Source organism: Leucopleurus acutus (genome assembly GCF_964270905.1).
Source record: "Leucopleurus acutus genome assembly, chromosome: 2".
NCBI classification, from domain to species: Eukaryota; Metazoa; Chordata; class Mammalia; order Artiodactyla; family Delphinidae; genus Leucopleurus; species Leucopleurus acutus.
The window spans coordinates 178,978,955-179,004,399 of record NC_139143.1 but is presented as its reverse complement, the minus strand read 5'-3'; the positions used below and the strand labels follow the sequence as shown (position 1 = coordinate 179,004,399).

At 40.8% G+C, this 25,445-nt stretch overlaps 1 protein-coding gene across 4 annotated transcripts in view; it reads right to left on the bottom strand.

Annotated features, from left to right (window-relative positions):
• Positions 1–25,445, bottom strand: part of UBR4 (ubiquitin protein ligase E3 component n-recognin 4) — a 127,375-nt gene that overhangs the window by 89,182 nt on the left and 12,748 nt on the right. For all 4 annotated transcript variants that reach the window (XM_082832748.1, XM_082832750.1, XM_082832751.1 and 1 more), the window contains exons 9-28: positions 24,214–24,338; positions 23,543–23,602; positions 23,252–23,442; positions 19,834–19,933; positions 19,561–19,698; positions 18,980–19,097; positions 17,915–18,102; positions 16,839–16,998; positions 16,635–16,720; positions 10,021–10,190; positions 8,478–8,760; positions 7,703–7,838; positions 6,673–6,752; positions 6,044–6,172; positions 5,130–5,312; positions 4,870–4,992; positions 4,548–4,777; positions 2,854–2,975; positions 1,762–1,859; positions 152–309 (exon numbers count right to left, since the gene is read on the bottom strand). In XM_082832748.1, coding sequence (XP_082688874.1) covers positions 152–309; positions 1,762–1,859; positions 2,854–2,975; positions 4,548–4,777; positions 4,870–4,992; positions 5,130–5,312; positions 6,044–6,172; positions 6,673–6,752; positions 7,703–7,838; positions 8,478–8,760; positions 10,021–10,190; positions 16,635–16,720; positions 16,839–16,998; positions 17,915–18,102; positions 18,980–19,097; positions 19,561–19,698; positions 19,834–19,933; positions 23,252–23,442; positions 23,543–23,602; positions 24,214–24,338 — 2,878 coding nt within the window. The remainder of the gene's footprint in view (positions 1–151; positions 310–1,761; positions 1,860–2,853; positions 2,976–4,547; positions 4,778–4,869; positions 4,993–5,129; positions 5,313–6,043; positions 6,173–6,672; positions 6,753–7,702; positions 7,839–8,477; positions 8,761–10,020; positions 10,191–16,634; positions 16,721–16,838; positions 16,999–17,914; positions 18,103–18,979; positions 19,098–19,560; positions 19,699–19,833; positions 19,934–23,251; positions 23,443–23,542; positions 23,603–24,213; positions 24,339–25,445) is intronic.

The window sequence follows — 25,445 nt, the reverse complement described above, 5'->3', positions numbered from 1 at the left end:
TAAACGTTCATACTCTAAGGCAACAGGCTCTCTCTGCTATAGCAGGCAAAAAAAGTATTATTATGCAGTTATTAAAATTCTCATTGTCTTCCCTTAGCTGTGACAGAATACAGGAGTAGAGAGCACTTAGGGCTACGTAAAAGGTACTCACACTATAAGATCTCCAGTCAACCTGACCAGTGAGAGGAGGGTGTGCTTCAGCGAAGCAGCCAAGGGCAGACTCTGGCCACAAAGAGTCCCCAGGTGAGCGGCCTGCACAGCACTGATGTAACTCTCAGAAGGGATGGTGTCATTGGCAAAGGCATTGCGCTGAAAGGAGGCAAAGCAGACATCAACAGATAGACCATCTATCTCCCAGGACCAAATTCTTACGTGAGAAAAAAGAAACCATGATGACATAACCGAAGACCCCATTGAGATTTACAGACAATGACTCTATTCAGTATACACTCTTATTCATCCTGGGAAGGAAAGTGGGGTGGAGTAAAGAAAACAGTTAACAAATTTTAATTAGCACAAAGTCGAGTTAAAATTTAAAAGTTAAAGTTAAGCTAAGGGCTTCCCTGGTGGCGCAGTGGTTGAGAGTCCGCCTGCAGATGCAGGGGACACGGGTTCGTGCCCCGGTCCGGGAAGATCCCACATGCCACGGAGCGACTAGGCCCGTGAGCCATGGCCGCTGAGCCTGCATGTCCGGAGCCTGTGCTCCGGGAGAGGCCACAACAGTGGGAGGCCCGCGAACCGCAAAAAAAAAAAAAAAAAAAAAAGGTTAAGCTAAAATTTAGTTAGTACATAGTTAAGATACCCAATACCACTTTTCAAATAATTAGAATGTATTATATTTAACATTAAAACTATGTTTGTTTGCCTCTAGTAACTGAGAAAGATCTGGATTTTACAATGCATCTGGGTCCACATTACAAATATCTTAATTATCCTCGCACTATAGCTCTGGGTGATGTAAACAGAGGTCACGATTACAAAGCAGGGATAACTAGATTATAACACTTGGCTTTTCCAAAGAACTGTAATAATGCAATAATCTGTTAATAGAGGTAATCTGAGTACAGCACACAGAAAGATCAAGGAAACTAACAGAGGACTCAACAGCCTTCCAAAAGCCTAGAGAACTTAAAAGCTACCCCATAAAATTATGTATGACAAAAGGAGCAGGCTCTTGACATATAACCTAAAAAGGAAAGGAAACGGTTAACATTTACTGAGAACTCATGTCACAGATAATGTGCTAAGCACTTTACATTTAATATCCTTAATCTTTACATCCCAGTATTTAGCAGATGAAGAAACTGAGGCTCCTAGTAGTTGACCCTTAAGTACCACAGGGGTTAGAGGTGCTGACTGTGCAGTCAAAAATCCATTTACAACTTTATAGTCAGCCCCCCATATGTGCAGTTCCACATCCACAGATTCAACCAACCACAGATCATTTAGTACCGTAGTCCAGATTTAGTGAAAAAAATCATGTGTAAGTGGACCCATGCTGTTCAACCCTGTATTGTTCAAGGGTCCACTGTAATAAAGCAGTTATTCTATAACCCAGTAACAGACTTCTTATTCTTAGCAAAATGATCATGAGTACCATTTGAGTAATTCAAGGCCTTGATTATTGATTCAGACATAGCAAGTACTACTGCAGCATATTAAGATCTCTTGGTAGCTAGTTTAAGCCTAAAGAGTAAGAAGAGAACACAGAAACAGAACAGTGCTCCTAATTTCTACTCCTGGGACCAGACAGACGCTCACCCAGGATCCAATGTTTGGAAACTCATTGGTGTTGATGTTGTTCCAGGATTCACACACAGCCTGCACCGAAGATGGTAAATTCTGAACCAGTGTTGGACCTGGAGGAGACAGAAAGGACAAGGAGTCATCGTAAGAGAGAAAGAATGACACGCAGCATTTTAAAAGCCAAGCCCAAATGCAGAGAGAAACACACCACAGCCCGGGCTGTCAAAATAATTACTAAGATAGCTTAGATGGATATTTATTTCAGTAGCAGCACTATGTCCAAGAACTTGCTAATTGCTTAACAGCTAACAATCTCAATTGTAAGGTTTTCATTTCCCATTGTATTCACTTTCTAACCTTGCAAGTAAAGAAGACAACTGAATAAAAAATGCAAAGTGAGAGCAAGTCACTACAAGTCACTATTAAACATCTAGACCTTCCATGAATAGGTATCACTTTGATCTCTTTTCTACTTAACACAAATCTTGAGGGCAGGGATCATTAATGCACATTAAGAACAGTATTCAAAGAAGTAATGGAATTAAATTTCTAAAAGTGAGAATATCTGAACATTAAAAGGGTCCCTGAAGCTTGAAATTCAGGAATACACAAATGCCTGTAAATTTTAAAGGGTAACTATTGCACTTAACTCCAATCCTGCTCAAGTCCTTTTGATTCCCCAACCTAAATTTCGATTAGATCATTCCGAACACAAGGAAGAAGTTCTCCCAAGCACTAAGCGGTAGCTTGCTAGTTTTCCTAATCTCTATAAATGAAAAGAACAAAGGTCTTTGCCAACAGCGAAATAGCCTAATGCCTTGGAATCAAGTTATCTTGGTTTGGATCCCAGCTCTGCCACTTGCAAGATGTAGGATTTGGGCAAATAACTTCTCTAAGCCTCAATTTCCTAATGAGTAATGGGAGATAATAACAAAACTTACCTAATGAGGTTACTGTGAAGATCAAAACAGATAAACCTATGTCAATGCTTGACACTCAGAAAGATTCCAATAAATGATAAATGCAGTAGACAGGTAGAAAAGGAGAAAAATAGCACTACTAGTCATACTAGTGTTAACAGTCTTATTCAAAAGCACATTCACTTACCCAGAGTGTTCGCCTTGCACCTACTAGAGCCAATAGCCAAAACAGCAGCAAAGCCGTGCAATTTCTCCTGGGAAGGTTTTTCAGTGGATCCCTCCTCATTAAAGTTCTGCAGCAAATAGGCTCTGGAGAAAAAAATAGGGGGTTATGTCAAAGCTGAAGGAATCTAGTGCCATTTTGGTTAGGAAAAGCTAACCCTAGACAAATCGAAAAACCTTTATCTCAGTTGGGTCTCCTAAGAATTACAATGGGTAATTGTTTCCCAAAGAATATGCCATCCTCTGAAATGCTTACAAAACTCAATTTCCAGGACATATCTACCACACTCTTCCTGGCCTCAGAAGACTGGCAATGTATATATTAAAGGCTCTGAGAAGTATTATTTTTTCTTTTTTAAAAAAAGCACTTCCGGACTTCCCTGGTGGCGCAGTGGTTGAGAGTCCGCCTGCCGATGCAGGGGACACGGGTTCGTGCCCCGGTCAGGGAAGATCCCACATGCCGCAGAGCGGCTGGTCCCTTGAGCCATGGCCGCTGAGCCTGCGCGTCCAGAGCCTGTGCTCCACAATGGGAGAGGCCACAACAGTGAGAGCCCCGCGTACCGCAAAAAAAAAAAAAAAAGCACTTCCTAAACTTATTTGCCAGGAACATGTATTAACAGCTCAGTTTAGAAAGTCTTAGCCTGATGGGCCAGATTAGAGCCTAGACACTCTCAGAGGGCAGTGACTCGGTCAGCTTTGCTACCACTGTACCCCCAACACCTAGAAAAGTACTTGACATGTAGCAAACACTCTCACTTGTCATTCAAGTTTATTGCTCATATTCGTTCAAAAATTTTGCCTCAAGCAATAGTCCTCTCTCTGTCTACTGCAAAGCATTCACACTAAGACATTAGTTAAGTTTTACAACGATCTAAGTCCCTTTCACCATTCAACGATCTAAGTCCCTTTCACCATTAACGCCCCATAAAACAGGAACTGAACAGTGAAATCCTACAGGGACCAGATAAAGTAAATGAGTTTAAAGGGGCCCAGTGAGAATGGCTAACGAGAAGCAGCCAGTCCTTAGCTGCAGTTTGTCACTGTCATGTGGGAAGACACGCCCAGTTTTGCCAGTTCTTCCAAAGGAAGAAAAGCCAGAAATCTTGACTTGTGAATAAATTCCCAATTTTTATAAATGAATTCTAAAATATTTAAACATTATGCAGAATAAACAAAGCAAGTCTACAGGGTGTGTAATTTGCAATCTTTATTACAGAAAGGGCTGGGTTTCAAAATACTCTCTAGGGGATTTCCCTGGTAGTGCAGTAGTTAAGACTCTGTGCTCCCAATGCAGGGGGCCCGGGTTCGATCCTGGTCAGGGAACTAGACCCCACATGCATGCTGCAACTAAGAGTTCGCACGCCACAACTAAGGAGCCCGCCTGCCGCAACTAAGACCCGGCGCAACCAAATAAATAAATGAATATTTTTTAAAAATACTCTCTAACTCATTAAGAAAATTTTTTCTCTACCTACATACCATGAAATTTAAAGAGCTTCATCTTAGTAAATAACAGAAATGATAGTGTTCGGAAAAATTACATTATCTTTCTTTGCACCCTACAAAAAAATGCTAGAAAATATTTAAAGATGAAAGTAAACCACCCAAGCATCTGCATTCCCCCATCTCCGACATCTCTGGGCAGGCAGCCCATCACACCTAGTGAATGATGCGTAGGTGTCAATGAGCTGCAGTGTGGCTGGAAGCAGGTTCTTGGTGATCTCAGATGACTTATGAGGATCGGTCTCGGCAGCCATCTTAGAAAAATGTTCATCCAGAGAGACCTGGACCTTCGAGATAGCAGCATCGAGGGTGTAGATGGACTGCAGACTGGGAACTTCATGGAGCTGCAAGATGGTGGTACAGTCGATGCTACAGAAGGACGAGATCTTTAAAGATACACAAGATATTAATTAGTTGTAGCCAAAAAAAACTGTGGCATAAGTCAAGTTCTATCATTATGGACCCCCAACTTCCATACCTGTCGAGCAAAGTATTCCTCTACAATTTCAACGTCGTATTTCACTGAGCTGCACTTGCTTGATGCCAGTTCTAGGAGAGAACCAGCATGTTCAGCCTTCATTCCCTGTTTGATAAGGTGGTCCTATTTACAGCAAGAAAAAAGTGTTCAGGAGATCAATACAGACAGTGTCTAAGGCTTTCATTAGCCTTAAATTTAAAAGTTCCTAGAATTAGAGTACGTTGGCTTTGAATACTCCATAGCAGCAAGCCTTGTGGTACCTTTATCCAGTTGACATAGGAGCTGATCCGGAGGCGGGAAGACCACCGCAGAGTGTGTAGGATGTCACATTCACTCATCTCTGGTGAGTTCACGGCCAGCTGGTTCATGTAAGTCTTTGATGGTGGCAAAATCCCTAGAATCCTCCAGAGTATCAAGAAGTAATATTGAAGGGCACAGGCCTCCTGAAAGAAGCAAAAAGAGCAATCACAGAGGTAGAAGCTTTTGGTATTGCCTCAACAGCTCCCTAACTGTAAGAATTGTTCCAAATTCAATTTTCAAAGCAGAACTGGGTGGAGTCCCAAACTTCAACTGAGATTTGGCTCTCAAGTCTGCTCACCAGGTCTTTCTAGAGAATACACCCAAAGCAGAAAATGGTAAAACGCACATTTTACATCTATATAAAACTTGTTCCATATTCTGCACATTTCACAGGCCAAGAAAGCAATTCTGAGACAACTTTGGCTCCCCAGTAATTCACCAAGTAACTGAAAGAGAGCAAGACATTCTCCTCAGCACGCCCGCAATCGGCTGGCCCTTTCTGTGGCCTTAATTGCTGTTATGAGCTCTACAGGCACGAGACACATTCACAGGACCACAGGAAAAGCTCAAGTGTGAGGCTTTCAATATCATACAACAACCAGCATTCACAGGAGATACAGAACTTAGGAGACGCTTACTCTCAAAGTCACATTCTTCTAAGTGTTAGCAAAAAAATGCAAAAATGATAAAAAATTATCTCTAAGGTGAACATAACCACCCAAACTAGACAGAAATAATGAAGTATCTAGTCAGTTTTGCAAACATATATCCAATAAACTGCTAGATGCCAGAAGGAAATTTCTGGTAGACTGCTACCCAATCATCAAACATATCCCAAACTCTTCTTAATTAGCCCAGGTTTCCACGGTCTTACCAGGGCTGTTACATTCTTGTTTTCCTTTCTCCTGACTGTATCAAGCTGGGATCCAGCCGCCAGCAGGGACGTCAGTGCAATGTAGAGCTCATCATACTTGACAAGCTTGGAGTAAAGAACATCACATGCCTAATATCAAGAAAAAAAGACAATCGTTTTTTCTTATTTTTTGAAGTATCTTTTTCCTACTACCCATACACTACCACTTAAACTCAGGATTGACAAAATAGCTCACTCCAAATATAGTTATTAATTTCTCATTGCAGCATGAGTCCCACTTAGGGACCAACTCAGTTTATGGATTATTGTGAGCACACAAGTGCAGGCTTTAGAATGAGGCAACTATTTTGTCCATTAAAATAGCTGCATGTGAAAATGCTAACAGAGATAGTCTTCAGGAATAATGTATCAGAGGTGTCAACCGCCAGGAAGGACATCCCCTACCGCCAAACTGGAGCCCAGTGAATAAATCTCAAAACAACACTTTCCTTTTAGAATAAACTCAAATCCTAATACAGACCAAATTCCCTCATTACAAAAAGTTAAGTCATTCCGTTTCCCCTGATAGACTCATTTTGGTGGAGATCACCTAACCAACATGTAAAATGGGATTTTTAAATTCCTGGTACCACAGAATCAAGTCGGTTCAAATCATCCTCTGAGGCTTCTGGGGACAGGACACAGTAGAATCTGGGTTGTGGGACAGCATCTGAAAAACAATGTGCTTACTGAAAGAATGGTTTCATTCTCAAGTCTAACAAATATGAAACATAAAAACTAAGAAAACACTTTGGACCAGGGTTTCCCAACCTTGGCACTACACATTGACATTCTGGGCCAGATCATTCTCTGCTGTGGGAAACTGTCCTATGTTTAGCACCATCATGCCTTCTATCCATTGATTGCCAGTAGCACCCTCCCAGTTGTGACAACCAAATATGTCTCCAGACATGGCCCCAGGGCCCCTTTGGGGATGGGGAGCACAATCATCCCCAGTTGAAAACTTCTGCTCTGGGAGTGAACTTCTGCTCTATAATCAAGTTAATCAACAAACTTGATGATTGTATCAAACTTGTATCATTAGACTGACTGCCTTAAACTTAATGCTGTTTCCCCAATATCAAAGGGACTAACTACTAAGAGATCCCAACGATAATAAATTCATACTAGAGCTTGATGAACATTTCCACCAAATACACTTTACATCTAACAATCCTCAGATGAAAGCGAACACATGCTAAAATGAACACAAGAGGCACCTTCTGAAAAGTATGGACCACTGCTACGTGAGAAACACTGGAGAGAATGTCACAGCTCCCACTGTCTGAAGACCCTGACCCAAAGAAATTAGCCTGTGGGTTAGAACCATGTCCCTAAGGGAAAATTAATTCAATCACCCAGTGTGGCAGGAATACATATACTGCACTCTATGGCCAGAGGATTCCTAATTCTCATGTCTCAATGTTTTTTGCTTTTAAATAGATGCAGGATATGCGAGAGTCTGTTTCCGCAAGAGTTTTGAATCTCTAGGTATCTGCCACCCACAGGTAGGAGACTAAACCGATGACCAAAGATCCTCAAGGATGCCCCAAGCTCCAAATTCAACCCCTCCAATGAAAATCAGCAAGTCAGTTTTTTATTGACAATCTTCTTTCTGACCTGATGAAAAATGCTTAGACCAGTTTTCTTCTACTTCTTTGAACCCATGATAGAGAGGAGTGGTCGCCCGGCGGCTGCTGCTGTCCTGGGATCCATTCACCCACCCAAAAGGCGGACTAAGCAGGTTATGTTGCACCTTTTAAAACACAAATACTCAAATTAAGAAAGATACACAGTCATCATTCTGCTTCTCACTCCAGGCTTGACATTAGATCGGTACAGCAAAGTTTGGGAAACTTATAAACCAAAACAAAATTTTAGATTTTACTGTGACTTCTTTTGGGAAACATCTTTTTGCTGGAGTATAAAGGGAATAGTGCTCAATGAAACACCTGAAGAAACACTGAATTCTTAAGTGGCCCTTCCATCCTCATTTTGGATCCCTGCAACAAAGGAATTTACTAACCCATAAAATTTACTGCTCGACCATCATTCAACCGCTAGTAAATACTAACTGAGGCCCGACACACATGGCACTGTGCTCGACACAGGTAAAGTGGAGTAGTTCAAAGAAGGACACCTGTGAACAGAGCCTATGAGCCAATTTTAACAAATGCATTAAATCAAATAATCTACATTTATCGCTTCTGGCTAAACATATACTGTGGGTGCAAAGACACAAGTCCCAGGGGTCACCTAAGGCTAATCAAACACACCGCAATGAACACCTAAACCCCAAAGTGAGCAGGTCATTTTGGTTTGGAGCATGGTAACCTGAGAATAACTACGCTCTCACTAACAGCTGTAAAGCAAAGAAGAACGTGTTCATCTGTACCTGCTCAAACAGATACACAGGGGCTTTAGAGTACTGATGAAGCAGATAATCAAAGATCAAAAGCAGGCGAGCCAGGATGAGAGGCACAGAGCGCGTCTGGGCATCCATGTTGGCACTCAACTCCTGGATGATCTGCACAAAAAGGGTCAATATGTCCCGCCGGCCTTTCTCAGAGAAGTTGTGGAAAATGAGGAGGAGCAGCTGCAGGTGTTCTACATTCAAATCTTCCGTCTCACCGGGCACCACCCCTTGCAGGGCATTCTGCTTCATTGTTGACAAAAACCTACCACAGAGGAAAGGAGAACATGTCTGGTGAGGAAAAGTCAGAACATCCCCCAGAGTGACAATGTCCAATGCCGGAAGAGTCCAACTTCTTAAATTAAGATAACAAATTAAGGAAGACAAGAAGCCACAGGTAATGAGAAGATAAAAACTAAATCTTGGCTACAAAAAAGCCAGATTTGGCCACAAACACATTTTCAAGACCCTTCGGCAACATTAACCGCGGCCACAGTGGTGGTAACCCCCACGCTGCCTTTCCTGACAATTCTGAAAAGAATTACAAGTTCTCCAAAAAGCAGCTTTTTTTTAAATAAAGAAATCCGGGCAGATAGAAGCAATTCAGTTACTTTTTCCCTACGATTTGATTCTACAGTTCAATTCTCGTTCTGAGAATTTATACTACAGGTTAAAAATCACTGCATGATAACAGTCAAAATTAACTCCATGCACTTAAAAAGCAATGAAAAAACTGTACTATTCAGAGAATTTGTGAGAAAAGCTTTTATGCAAAAAAGGAATGAATGTAGCCAACTATTTCCACTGCCTTTGGCTATTAGGAAAGAGATTTGTATTTTAATAAGGGTTTCGCTCCCCATCTCCCCCTGGCCCCCACCTTCCGGCCTTTTTGCAAGATTCCACCAGGAAAAATATAGTGCATATCTGGCATTCAAGGGGGTTTATAATTTCTCAAATCCAGCATTAGAGCTATTTGATTGTAGAATGGTGAAGAGGAAAACAAAGCCGTTTAGGAAAACAAACTGCTTTGAAGACTCCCAACCATGTAAACAAAAATGGCAAATATAGGTCCATCTAAAGAGGATTTAGATGATTAATGTGAGCTTTTCCCCCAAGTAAAAAAATTCTTTAAAAGTTGTCCAAAAAAGACTGCAAGTCACTCTAAGTGGTTTCACGTTGAAGCAAAATAACCAAAGACAGAGTTGGCTTCCCTGTTCCCTCTCTTTCAAAAAAAACCAGGTCAGGATAAAATTGGTTATGTTCAGGATTCAGGTTCTATCTCATAATTGCAACCAAATCCCCCATGTGCTAAAGGAAGATTCTATTTCCAGACTGTAGTTTATATACTTCTGTTTCTTAAACAGCACAACTCCTCTCAAATCCCATCGGAAACACACTCCTCCACCCTTGCCACTTTACATTTATCATCAGAGTACCATCCCAGAGCCACAGATGAACTACAAATAAGTCAAACAAATTTTAAAAAGCAGCCTTCTCCGTGGGGCTTCTATTTAAGCTACCTTACCTGTCCCAAACTTTAAGGCATTCAGGGACGTCAGGGTCACCTTGAGCACCGGCTTTATGTTGCCAGATGAGCAGGAGGCGTGAAAGCACAGACAGGCTTTGAGGATGAATGTACAAGGGCCAAGGGCCCTCAGAAAAAGGAGCCACTCCCAGCTGCTGCAACAGTGTATTCTAACATGAAAGACATACAAGAGACCATTAGGGAAAAAGGCAGGGGATGAAGTCAACAGGTTACTAATGCTCTCTAATGTTACTTTTTAACACTGAAAGGAATACTTTAAAGAAAGGAAGACACAGAAATTCAAATTCAGAAGCAGTCTGCAAAAGGTCATTCACACATGAGGAAAATATAAAGGAAAAATTACTAATCCAACCCCATTAACAACTATAGTTAATTAGTGTCAGAAATGGGGTTCCCAAAAAGGAGACGTACATGGAGACAGCAGAATCATGATAAGTTTCCAATGGATACTGTGCCTTTGAAAGAAAACTTCAACAACTGCAATAGCTAACATTTTTCTTTTATAATCAGTTACATGCCACAAACAACAATCCAAAGGGGGATTTCCAACAACTTATAAGTCCAACAACTTCTATTAATAGTATTAGCAGAGAAATTTTGCCTCTAAGATATCAAGGCATCTAGAATTAATCAGGGTTGTCTTTGCCTCCAGTTGTGGCATGTCTTTCAAATGAGCTTTACTTTCAGCTTAGTTACCTAAGCTGCAACTTATCTCCTCAAATACACACACAAGCTGAGCAGGATGCCAATGGAAAACCAGACAAAAGCCTGCTTTCTCACTTGGCTTCAGAAAACACAGATCACGGTTACCTCAGGATACAGGATAAATTTTGAAGTCTGCCAAATTAAATTATATTCTTATAAAACATCCCAGCGAGGGACTTCCCTGGTGGTGCAGTGGTTAAGAATCTGCCTGCCAATGCAGGGGACACGGGTTTGAGCCCTGGTCCAGGAAGATCCCACATACCGCGGAGCAACTAAGCCCATGCGCCACAACTACTGAGCCTGCGCTCTAGAGCCCACGAGCCCCAACTACTGAAGCCCACGTGACTAGAGCCCGTGCTCCGCAACAAGAGAAGGCACCGCAATGAGAAGCCCGCTCACCGCAATCAGAGAAGGCCCGCACGCAGCAAGGAAGACCCAATGCAGACAAAAATTAAAAAATAAATAAATGTGTTTTTAAAAAAAAAATCCTAGAGGACCCTATTCCTCGAAGGCATTCAAAAAGTCACAGATATCGTGAGTAGTTCCCAGGTAATGGGGGGTTACCATAGGCTAACTGTTGTACAGAGACCGTCACACTAAATGCTCAGAGCTACAACGTCAGGGGTGTGCTCCACTTCACTGATATGGAAAACAGAGCTCAGAGTGGCTTAAGAACATGACCAAAGCCACAAGATTACCAAGTGACGAAGCAAGGTTTATCTCTAAAACCTACATTCTTCATCACTATGCTCAACACAGCCATAATGGCTAACTTCCCAATTCCTGACTCAAGAAAACAATTCAAAAAAAAAAAAAAAACATGCCTGAGCTATATCAGAAGTGTTAACTGGAGCATTACTATAATAATAAAAAAATCAAATCAAGGGACATGCAGCCATAATGGTGGCAACTGTAAAGACCAAGGTAAACAAGAAAACATACTCTATATATATTACATTACATATATAATAGTAAAATTTGAAAAAGCAGAAACCAAGGGACATATCAATGTTCTGATAATAACTGTAAAACTATGCCACTATACAGACAGGGACTAGAAGGAAACATGGAAAAATTAAAATCATGAATTTCGTGGAAGGATTATGATTAATGTATATTCCTTATAAAGTTATTTACACACTTTTTTAAGTGAGTTTTTGTTTCATGTCAGTTATTTGTGTCTTTAGGTCAGTTTATTTAGGCCTCAGAACCTTAAGAAACGAGCTAACATTCCTCTGGAACCTATTTTTCCCTACCACTCAAACTCTTACTAGCGCTAAGGAAGAACTGACTTCTGAAGTAGTGAAACCGAGCCACAGCACAGCAAAACCCTGTCCTGACCCATTCCTTGCCACCCTCCGGCTACCCTTCCTCCCCTCCTCGATGCTGGCATTCCTGAGGTTTCAGCCTCAGCCTTCATCGCTCTTGCTATCCCCAATCCATCTCATTGTATCTCATCACTTCAACAATGGCCTCTTTTTTTTTTTTTTTAACATCTTTATTGGGGTATAATTGCTTTACAATGGTGTGTTAGTTTCTGCTTTATAACAAAGTGAATCAGTCATACATAAACATATGTTCCCATATGTCTTCCCTCTTGCGTCTCCCTCCCTCCCACCCTCCCTATCCCACCCCTCCAGGCTGTCACAAAGCACTGAGCCAATATCCCTGTGCCATGCGGCTGCTTCCCACTAGCTATCTACCTTACTACGTTTGTTAGTGTGTATATGCCCATGACTCTCTCTCGCCCTGTCACAGCTCACCCTTCCCCCTCCCCATAACCTCAAGTCCGTTCTCTAGGAGGTCTGCGTCTTTATTCCTGCTTTACCCCTAGGTTCTTCATGACATTTTTTTTCTTAAATTCCATATATATGTGTTAGCATACGGTATTTGTCTTTTAACAATGGCCTCTTAATGGATAATCCCCAAAGCTGCATTATCAATGTTAATTTCTTAACTCCTAAATTTCAGACTCACATTTCCAACTATTTTCTAGACATCTTCATCCCACTGGCACCTCAAAATGTCATCGTATTTAATGATATTTTCTTCAATAGTAGTAATGGTGACTATTTATTTAAACTAAAAACACTGATAATATATAAACTGTTTTTCTCATTTGATTGAAAGGGCTATAAAATTCAACATACTGACAAAGGAAACAATATAATCACATAGATGATGCCTCTGCTAATTGCCTTCAGCTTACTCCTTCTTTAAAGGAGAGCCTCGCACTCAGGAATACAGTTTTCTTGACCGCACGATGACTCTATGGCTAGCCTACTAAATGGGACTAAAAGTCATGCTGAAGAGCTGACACTGACCTGTTTGTTTTTATAAACAGAGAGAAAATGGCAAATTGTGCCTCATGTACCTGAAGAACCCAAAGGATCATTCTGAGAAAATGTGAACTAAACAAGTGACCCCTGAGATTTTAAGTTGGTGCAGCCACTGTAGAAAACAGTATGGAGGTTCCCCGGAAAACTAAAAATAGAATTACCGTATGATCCTACTCCTGGGCATATATCCAGACAAAACTATAATTCAAAAAGATACATGCACCCCTACGTTCATAGCAGCACTATTCACAGTAGCCAAGAGATGGAAACAACTTCAATGTCCACCGACAGATGAATGGATAAAGAAGCTGTGCTACACATATACAATGGAATACTGCTCAGCCATAAAAATGAATGAAATAATGCCATTTGCAGCAACATGGGTGCAACTAGAGATTATCATACTATGTGAAGTAAGTCAAAAAGAGAACACCACATACCATATGATATCACTTATATGTGGAATCTAAAATATGACACAAATGAACCTATCTATGAAACAGAAACAGAATCACGGACATAGAGAACAGAGTGGTGGCTGCCAAGAGGGAGGAGGTTGGGGGAGGGATGAAGTGGGAGGCTGGGGTTAGCAGATGTAACCTTTTATATATAGAATGGGTAAACAACAAGGTCCTACTCTATAGTACAGAGAACTATATTCAATCTTACGATAAACCATAATGGAAAAGAATATAAAAAAAAGAATGTATATATGTGTATAACTGAATCACTCTGCTGTACAGCAGTAATTAACACAACACTGTAAATCAACTATACTTCAATTTAAAAAAAATTTTTTTTAAAGAAACCTGAAAATGTAAATAAATGTGACCCATGAGTAAATACAATCTCTGAGTTGACTTAAACCTAGAAGAATGAACCACTGAGTATTCAGTATCACTCCATCTACCCTCAAACCAACTCTCCTTCTTGACCTCCCTATTTCTATTAAAGACAACAGCATCCTTCTAGTCTCATTTGGGTTTCAAGGGTTTTAAATTTAGGCAATATCTTGAATTCCTTCCTTTCCTTGTCCTTCACCTCATTCAAATAATTTCCCATGATCTCTACAATAGGTCCTTTATCCACACCCTATCTCCCCTCTTTCTCATGATCCCATGCTAACTCAAGTCATCTTTATTTCTTCAGGCCCTATAACAGTACCCGGCATATAGTTAAGTGTCAATGAATACTTATTTATGAACCTGGATCACCACAGTAATACTATTATTAAGTTATTATAATGTTATATACAATGTTAAATATAATATTAAGTAATAATAGTAACAAAATACATTTTACTGTCAAATATATTTTATTGCACTGTCTGTGTCTTGCAACCTAAGTCAGGCACCTTGGCTAAGGCAGCTTTGCACATTACTCCAAAGAAACAATATCCAAGGTAGGGGAACTCAACAGCAGACAGATTACACTGACTATCCTTCATAGCAATGAAATGTGGGGGAACAATTTAAAGTTCCATGTTTGGAAATGGACTGAAAAAGGATATCTGAGTATTTCCTCTGCAGAGTCAGTAGCTATAGGCAGCCAGGTTGCATGTCCACACAAGGTCTGTAATTATTTTTAAATGCTAAAGAGGGCAATATCATTACAGGAGTCTTAAGAATCCTATTCTCTAGAGAAAAATATTTCTTCCCCATTATTTGGACAAGTTTAGACAAGAAAAGGCCAAATCTATGAACTTTGAAACCTCCCTCCTTGCTCAAATCTGGGCAAGCAGCTGATAATTTTGGCAGGACGCCCTAACCCTACAGTCTGAGAAGATACTGCAGGCAATATACTAACTGAAGCATTTCCTTCTCTTCACCTTAGACAGGTCAACAACTTTTCTACTCTATATATTCCCTTTCCTGCCAAAAAAAATTTTTTCATGTAACAGTAGGTAGGTATAAATAGATTTTATAATTATCTTTTTTTTTTTCCTTTAGCAGTACGCAGGCCTCTCACTGTTGTGGCCTCTCCCATTGCGGAGCACAGGCTCCGGACGCGCAGGCCCAGTGGCCATGGCTCACGGGCCCAGCCGCTCCGCAGCATGTGGGATCTTCCCAGACCGGGGCACCAACCCGTGTCCCCTGCATCGGCAGGCGGACTCTCAACCACTGCGCCACCAGGGAAGCCCTATAATTATCTTTTTAAACAACAAAAGAAATGTTTAAGAATTTCTCAAATAGCTTGGGATTGTGAGAATCAATTTTAACCTCTTGAAAAAGGTTCCTGGATTTTGTCCCTTTGGCAGCAAGTGCAAGCCCCTGAATTGTGTTTTGATTCTGAGAATCCACTGAAATAATCTTAAGAGTAACAAAAAAATTTTCAAAACAATCTTAGGGCAAGTTATTGGAGATTTACCAAATTAAATTCTACTGGGGTTGATGGGGGGGCGGGAGGGTGAGTGGTCACAGTATCTAGGAATCTGCAGTTTTAAAAAATTCCCCAGGAATCCTTATATACACTAAAGATTGAGAACCACTAACTTTGACCACGTTATCATCAAACTATGACGTCGCCAAACGTTGGGGGAGAATATGAATCCACGTATCCCTGACGCACTACTGGTGAGAGTAAAACATGGTGCAGCTTCTACAGAGAGCAGTTTGGCATCATCTGCTTAAGGTCACACACTCCACAACCTGTCAATTCTACTCCAACTTATATTCCCAAGAGACTCAATTGTAACAGGGTACGTACAGGGGACACGTACAAGAAAGATCATAGCAATAAAACCTGACTGACACAACCCAAATGTCCATCAGCAGGAGCAGAAGGGAGATGAATAAATTGGTATAGTCACAAACACGATGGAATATCATATAGCAGTCAAAACAAAAACTACAAAATATGCAACAGTAAAGATGAATTCTGGCAATAAAGTACTAAACAATATTAAGTGAAAAAAATTACACAGAACATGATGTCATTGCTAAAAACAGTCAATTTTAAAATATTTCTTAAATGCAAAAACAAATACATATATAAAACTAATGAAATGAGGAATTTAAGATTTAGGATTCCAGATATCCACTACTTCAGTGAGGAAAGAAAGCCACAATGTTTAGACAACCACAATCAAGATCCTAGACTTTATTTTGGTGGTGGGTTTGCAAGTAAGAGCGTATATGAGAGCATCCATCTCCTGTAATTTGGTTGATCCTTTAAGACACGTGTTTTAATTTACCTTTCTTAGATTACTAACGATGCTGAACATTTCCTATGTTTGTTGGCCATTCTTTTTTTTTTTTTATAAAATGCTCTGTTGTCTATTTACTTTTGTACTAGCATAGTCATCAGGAGTTGTTTTTGTTGTTTTTCCTTTTCTTTAAGCTTACTAAGTGACTCAGGGATAAAGGACACATTTTTTTTTTCTCAAAATGATCCTAATTAAGGCAGAGGGATATACTAGGATAGTCTCTCAACACTCTTTGCAGGGAGGGGATCCCATGATAAACTTTTCCTTAGCAATAGAAACAAGTGCAGCCTACTGAGTACAGATGTAGAGAGCTCTTGGCCTAAACAGTTGTAGCGCACACAAACCTGCAGGTTAGGTGATTGAAGGTCAGAAGTTACCAGAGAGTGGTTGAAGTGATAGAGAGCGGCAGCAAACTCTTCATCTGATGCGCCTTGAAGACAAATGGAAAAACCAATTATTCAAGCATCTAACTGCTGCATCGCACCATGCTGCCAACAGTCAAACACCACTAGGAAAAAATCCACCAGGCACATATCCTGTCTACTGACCCTTGAGTCCATCTTTGTCCACCTCCTTAATGATACTGGCCAGGGTGGCCATATGGTGTTCTGAAAGAGATACACTCAGATAGTTTCGGATAAAATTATTCCGAGAATTCAGCATGGAAGAGGTGATGAAGTTCAAAATGTTGGAAGCCAGACCTAAGAACTAAAAAGAACACAGAAAAGCTCATTGCAGGTTCATAAGCCCAGAGCTCCTACAAATCCTGAATACAAACAGAAAATAAAATATGCCCATAGGTCTCATGCAATAAACACAATGAATTAAAAAATCAGATTTTAAATCACCTACAGTGGGACCAAGTTATAATAGTCTCTCCCATGTGATTCTACTAGTTACAGAAAAGGGTATGCCAACTTAATACAATAGACTTCAGGTAATATTGCATGACAGGATTTCCAAAGAGATTAACTCTTTTATTTCATTCTTCTAAGGTCCTGTATTTGTCCAGCTCTAAGATATTATTGATATATTCAATTCTGAAGCCTATATTGTCATTATACATGCTTGGAATTCCCAGTTCTTTATTTCTCTATTAAAATGAAATTTCCATCCACGTCCTTGACTAGACTAAGCTGTATGAAAGCAAAGACTGTATATGCCTTGTTTACTGACAGAGCTTCAGAAGAGGGGCTGCTGACACACAGTACATCATTAATAAATACCGGTTGAACAAATAGTTAGCAGTCACGATGTACCAGACCTAGGCTAAGGGCTCTTTAATTCTTCACAACACTCTTAGAAGAGGTACAATCACTCCCATACAACAGGAGACAAAACTGAGGCTTGGAGAAATTCAGTTTCTTGCCCAAAGTCATAAAGCCAGTAAGGGGTAGATTCTATCTAACTCCAAAGGCTATGTTACTAACCCTCAATAAGAGAAACAACACCAAGAGCATAAGAGTTATTTAATCAAATATAATCAATACATTTATGTCCTAAGTAAAAATATCTTTAAACATTAGTTATCCAACCTACAAAATGTTTTTGTTCAAATGATCTGCTTTTCACACCCCTTCTCCCCATTTCTCCCTCCCCCTTAACCTCAGAAATCCACTCTTACCAACTCAGGATCTTTGCGACTAGCCAAAATGTTGCCCTTCTCACCAGAGGCCTGCTTACTGGGGCTTTTAACTCGAGGTGAGCTCTCCAGCGGAGGGGGTGGGGGAGGAGGCGGAGGTGCCACTTTCTCTTTACTGGGGGAGATGGTCTCTTCAAACCACTGCCCCAGAATAGGCTCACTGTCATCATCTAACAGGGAAAGAGAAATGTAACAAAAACAACACGTTTTTAAAAAATTTTTAGTACATCTGCTTTGTAAAAGTGCCTGAGTCAAAAGGAACACAAGGTTTGTAGATCATGATGGTAGTTACACTGCTGCATAAACTTGTCAAAACTCATCTAAATGTATATGCAAAATGGGAGTATTTTATTGTATGTAAATTATACCTCAATAAAACCAGTATTTTTTTTAAAGGAACCCAATGGAGGAAGAGAAACCACCTCATTTTATTTCACCGGCAAGCCAAACATTCTCAGTAGCAGAGTTTTACTTGTCTACCAACTGTAAGCCCCCAGATAAGAATCGTACCTTTGGCAATTCTGTACACTGCTCCCACAAACCTGGTTAGAAAGAATCTGAGATATTTATCTTATTCAGTCCCTCTCCAAACCAAGGCAGGAGGGAATGTTGGTGTTGCCCTGTTGTTCACCACAGCAGTCTGGCATTTCTTTCTCTATGTTTCCCCAAGCCACACATCTATGACGTCAGCCAAACCCAACACCTCACATACAGCCTTCCTTTTGAGTTTCACTGGGAAAGCTCAGAGCAGAGTTCCCAAAATGAGTCAGCACAAAAAGAAATATGAACAACTGAGATGTATTCTGATTGCGAAGGGAAAGCAACGAAAAGCAATCTGGGCTTTGCTGACGGCAGTTTTAATCACTCATCTTCAACAGCTCCGCTTACTCTTGAATAACATGTCGCCTTTAAGTGCACATGCAGTCAAGATCCATGCCGGGCAGGTGAAAGCAAACAGTGACTAGGAAGCTACAGGAAGCTCCTAGGGACACTTCCTGCTGCACCCTATAGCTTATCCCCTGGGAGACAGCAAAGAGGGGCGTCTACCTTGGCTGCTGTCCTCCTCCGTGCTGCTGAAATCATCCTCATAGTAGGTGTTTGAGTCAGTAGAGGCGCTGGCATCGCTGCTCATAGAGCCCTTCCTCTGACGCTGCAGGACACATGCCTAGGAAAATAGCGAGGTTTCTGTAATTGATGATCACAAAAATGAAGCCATCCTACCTCGTCCCAGATGCCACATGAAAAGTCTTCTCCGTGTCTTCTTTTCTCTAAATCCAAGAAGTATTTCTCCTAATAGCTATCTCCAGGACTCTCATAGCCTTATCCTATAGAAGCACTCCAAAACCAGAGATCTGGACCAGAACTGAAAAAGGAACGTTTCCATAGTGTCCTCCATGTTTTTGCTTCAGCATGCCCACTGTCACAAATCACCAAGTAGCCATATGGACCACAGTGCTGATAATCAATAACTCATTCAAATGTCTGAAACCATTTAAGAGTTTTTCTCATCTTCAAAACCATTACCACAAATTATGACTTTATAAAGATCATGGCATACAGTCAGTCTCATTCATTTTGAGGTTATATGAGAAGATCTTCCAAATTATCAATGGCATGACCCCACCCACCTTTCTGTAGGAAGTTGAGAGTAATGTCAACAGCAGGTTTGTCAGTGGGACAGAGTCTATCAGCCGTTGAATCCTCTGTATGGAGGTACTCTGGGCCATAATGCTCAGGACAGCAGGGGGACCATCTGCCTCCCAACCCTGAAGGTAATGACATGAAAAGAGAATTAAGGTCAGGACTTGGCAGGAAATGACCACCTGATCTGATGGCTCAAGCGAGCTTAGCCAGAAGGGGAGCCAACAGTCAATATGCTGGTTCTGAAGACAAGCCCTCACCTTGTGCAGAGCCTCCACCTGCAGGTCTTGAAAGAGAGACGTCAACAGCTTGACGGCATGGTTTGCCAATATTACTGAGAGCACCCCAAATCCCTGATGCCTACACAAAGCAAAAAGGAAACACAAACGTTAACAACTCACAACAAATTACAATTTCAGAAACCACAGATCTTGCCATTTTGAGGTCCTACACCCACTTCAGAATCTATGGACCTTTCTCCAGGGGGAAAAAAAAAATTGCAAAAACACATAAAATTTGCATATAATTTCAGAAGCTCACAACCTCCCTGAAGCCCATCTACACACTGCCTAAGGATCCACAGGCTTCAGCTGAAAAACTTCAGGACTAGAAGAAATTCTTCCAAATCCATGAAATTTTGGAATTTAAACTATCAATTCAAAGCTATTGGGTCATGTGAAGACACTAATATTTAAATGTTGGTTGAATCTTTAAAAAGTCATTCTTTTGAGAAGAAAAGGTTAAAAATCAGCAACTTTTACAAAATATCTGGACACAAACCAAAGAGAATAAAAACAAAGGTTTACATTAAATCTGAGTAAAACTTTCTCTTTCTCTCCAAACAACCACACGACAAAGGGTTAGTATATCTAATATACAATGAGCTCATGTAAATCAATAAGAAAGGACAAATACCAAAGAGAAAACTGGGGCAAAGGATATAGACAGTGTGAAAATGATCACAATCACACTAGTAACCAACGAAATACAAATAAGAGCTATACAGTAATATCTTTCTCCTCAGATTAGCAAACATGAAGATTAATGACTCCCACTGTCAAACAGGACCTGGGGAAGAGGCATTTGCACGCACAACAGCTAGGAATGTATATCAGAGCAGTTTAGCAAAACATTTCAAATTTTTAAGTAAGTATATCCTTTGTCCTAAGAATTACACTTCTAGAAATTTACCCCAAGGGGATAACTGAACAAGTTCACAAAGATTTATGTTTTAGAAGGTTTATCAAAGCACAGTTTATCAAAACAAGAAATTTGGAGCACACTAAATAAGTGTTCAATAAGTTAATTAGTTAACTATGGTGTATTTATACGGTAGAATACCATCAGTCATTATAAACATAGAATCTATAATCGTATCTATAATCGTATCATAGACTGCAAACACGTCTACGATATTTTGTAACAGTGATCCTATTTTCATAAACATGTACGTTTAACATGTGAGCACAGAAAAATGTCTGGAAGAACGTTTACCAATTTGGGTCGCAGAATTTCGGGCAATTTTTTTCCTTTCTTATGGTTTGCAACCTACACAATGTATTTGCATTCTTTTAAGTCTCAAGACACTACAGCCATTTTTCAAATGTTTCTGCTACTTCCAAGGATATACCTTTTGGCATTCTCCCATTTCCCTTTACAATACCAAGCATGCAGATGCTCAAATATCACAAACTACTGTTCTCCCTGGAACATAATTACCTCCCTATTTTGCTTAGTGTCTACTTCCTACCATCCTAATGTCTATTTCAGATTTCAGTTCAGTAACACTTCCTCAGGGAAGCCTGCCTTGATTTCTCTAACCAGGTCAAAAGCCCCTATTATAATACTCTATAGATACAATGTGACATGTATTTGCATGAATAACTTCTTGTCTCTTCGGAATGTGTCTATTTTTTTTTTATTCATCACAGCATTCCAGAACTAACACAGAGCCTGGAATAGAGAAAGTAGTGAATAATTTGCTGAATGAGGTCCTGAATGCGACTTCCTCCTTGAACTCCAGACTCACATACACAAGTGCTTACTCAACATCTCACAGAAAGATCTGCCAGTCCTCTCAAAAGCAGCATGGCCCAGATTAAGTTCAGTTCTTCGACTTCCTGCCATCCAATCTACGCATAAACTGGTGTGCCCTATCTCAGTAAATTACACAACCCAGGTACTCATGCGACAAAATTCTGATGTCGTATTTTTCACACTCAACCTCCAAGCCACCAGCAAATCCTGTCAGCTGTACCTTCAAAACATCCCAATATGACCTTTTCTCCCTGCCTTTACTACCACCCACTCCGAGTCCCCTCATCGCTCGTGCGGAGTAAGGCTTGAGCCTCCTAACTGTTCTCTCTCCTCGTCTTACAATCCCGCAGTGTATTCTCCATAGGACAGCTGGGTTCTCCGGTCACTAATAATTCATATCACGTCACTCCCCCCATCACAAACCCTCTAACACCTACAGATTACACTTGGCCCTAGGTGATCTGGCCCTGGGTACCTCTCTGAGAGAATTTTCTACCACTCTCCCTCGATTTCTCTATTCTAGACCTACTGACCTTGCTGAGCCTTAAAAATGCCAGTCATACTTCCACCTCAAAACCTGAACAATTCTACCCCAAATATTTGCATGGCTCATCTGTCACTTCACTTCTACACCTTGTTCTCAGAGCCCTTTCCTGACCGTGCTAACTAAAATACTAGCCCCTGACACTCCCTAACTCCTTGTTCTGGCTTATTTTTCTTCACAACACTCATATATGATAATCTATTATGAACTTACTAGTATGTTTGTTCACTGTTGCTCCAGTTAGAAAATAAACTCTATAAAGGCAAGGAGATTGCTTTGATTAGTGCTCTATCCTCAATGGCTGGATAGAGCCTAGTGGTATATGGTAGGGACTGAAAAAAATAAATAAAATCCAGAAATGCCTAGGCTTAGGGCTTCCCTGGTGGCGCAGTGGTTGAGAGTCCGCCTGCCGATGCAGGGGACACAGGTTTGTGCCCCGGTCCAGGAAAATCCCACATGCCGCGGAGCGGCTAGGCCCATGAGCCATGGCCACTGAGCCTGAGCGTCCGGAGCCTGTGCTCCGCAATGGGAGAGGCCACAACAGTGAGAGCCCCGAGTACCGCCAAAAAAAAAAAAAAAAGAAGAAGAAATGCCTAGGCTTAGAAAATAAAACCTTGAACAACACAGAAGTCACATCTCTAACTTCTTTCCTGGCAAGCAAGGGCTTCTGTCCAGATTTCATCAAAACAGTAGTAAATGTTTCAGGAAGCAAGCCAGGAGGACCTGACAGAATCCTCACTTTACAGGTTAAACACACAAGTGAGTAACCAACCCCAAGTCAAACAAGCCCATTTTACAAAATAGAAGCATTTTTTTTCTGATTTGAACCTCACAGAAGTCCTAAAATATGTATTACACAGATGTTTTCTCCCTCTTATAGAGAAGGAAACAAGATTGGAGAGAATGAGTGATTTACCCAAATCATACAGCTATGATGTAGAGACAGTAAACTATGATCATCCTCTTAGTAGTTACATTCAATTGGATGGAGGCAAATTTTTCTATTGCTGTGGAGATGAGAGGAGTTAACACTAGCTCCCCATCAATATAAAATGGCAGGAAAACAAAACCTGAGCGGCAGTCAAGAGGACACATACCCTTTTCCAGGCCCCAGCTTTGGAGAGCCCACTCCCTCCTTTGTACGAGAAAGGATGTCTCTGACCCGGAGAGCAGCCAGCGGATCTTTCTCTTTCCCCTTATCAGCCAAGGCAGTAGGACTGAGGTTCAATATGAGGAAAAGGCTGTTTAACAAACACCAGGCACCCAGCAATTGGAAGTTCTGATAGTGCTATTGAAAAAGGCACAAAAAATATATATAAACAGAGATCTTACAGGCTACGTACCTTACAGACTAGATATAAGACAGGAATGTAGCAGAGACTTCTTACCTCACCACCAGCCCGGCGGGAACTGCTGATCGCTTGTCCAATCATGTCATAGATTTCAAGCTGTCCAATATCAAACATACACAAAAATCTGAGCAAGGTGACACAGTTCATTACAAATGCTAAATCCTACCCAAAGCAATTTAGCTTGAAGACACCAATATCCTCAAGCCACTTCCAATGACAGAATTCCATCACACCTTCCTTGACCTTCATAAGATGTTGACTCCATCTTTTCATTCAGCTCACATGTCACCTTCTCAGAGGCGTCCCCTCCACCCAATCTAAAGCAACACACCCAGCACCACATCAGATCACTTTCTATCACATTTGTTCATCCAATCCACGTATCACTATCTGAAACTGTCTTGTGTCTATCGTATGCCTCCACTGCAAGTACACTGACATAGTACAGTAAGCCCTTATATATATTTGCTGATTGAATGACTCATCTTTCACGAAGTCCACTGCCACCACAAAGTTGCAGTGTTTCCTGCAGAGCCAACCAATCTGCCAAATAAACAAGCTAAAGGCCTACCTCTTAGACCTACTACCAAGGGGAAGGGGTATGGAGAGCACTCCACGTCCTTCCCTCTAAAAAGAAAGAAAGTGGAACTGGCCATATTCCTTTATTTGAATAATCAAGGTTCCGTGTCCCCAGAGGCGTAGCTTACACATTTTTGGACAATTGTAGCTGCATCACTCTCATAGTCGTCTTCTTTGGAGCTCGTGGACCCTGTCCGCACTTGCTGGGCACTACCCACGTGAAGGATGGCCATGCAAGTTGCCACACTCACACCTGAAAAAGAGATACACACATTCCAAGAAAGTGAAACACAAAAACACAGCCCACCTACAAGCAATTCCATGATTTGATTACTGAAAGTAAATTCCATAAGGGCAAGACTAAACACAGTGTTACCATACAATCCAACAATTGCACTCCTAGGTATTTACCCAAATGAGCTGAAAACTTCCATCCACACAAAAACCTGTACGCAAATATTTACTGTAGCTTTAGTCATAACTGCCAACAAATGAAAGCAATCAAGATGTCCTCTGATAGATGAATCAATGAACAAGCTGTGGTATATCGATACAAGGAATGTTACTCATCAATAAAGAGATGAGCTTCCAAGCCACAAAAAGACATAGAGGACCCTTAAATGCATGCAGCTGGCCCTCCACATCCCCAGTTCCGCATCTGGAGATGCAGCTAGTGGAATCGGTGGATGCCGAATCTGCAGATGCTGAGGCTGACTGTACTACACCATTTTATACAAGGGACTTCGAGCATCTGTGGATTTTCGTATCCAGGGGGGGTCCTGAAACCCCCCGCCCCCTGCAAGCAAAAGAAGCCTGTCTGAAAAGGCTACATACTACATAGTTGATTCTAACTATGACATTCTGGAAAAGATAACTGTGGAGACAGTAAAAGATCAGTGGATTCTAGGGACTGGCGTTAAGGGTAGGGGAGAAGGACCACTAGGTGGAACACAGGGAATTTGGAGGTCAGTGAAAATATTCTTATGACACAACGTTGATGGTTACATGACATTATGCATTTGTCAAAACCCAGAGAACTGTACAACACAAAAAAGGAACCCTAACATAGTAAACTATGGACTTCAGTTAATAATAATGTATCAATATTACTTCATCAATTACAACAAATGTATCCTATTAATGCAATTGTTAACAATAAGGGAAACTGTATATAACGGAGAGAGAGTATATGGGAACTCTGTACAAACTGCTCAATTTTTCTGCAAACTTAAAACTGCTTTAAAAATGAAATTATTAATTTTAAAATATTTTTAAAATTTTTAAGATGATGGAAAAAAAACAATCCCACACTTAGTATTTTTCAAAGACATCAAGGCCAAATTCCTTTCTTTAAATCAAA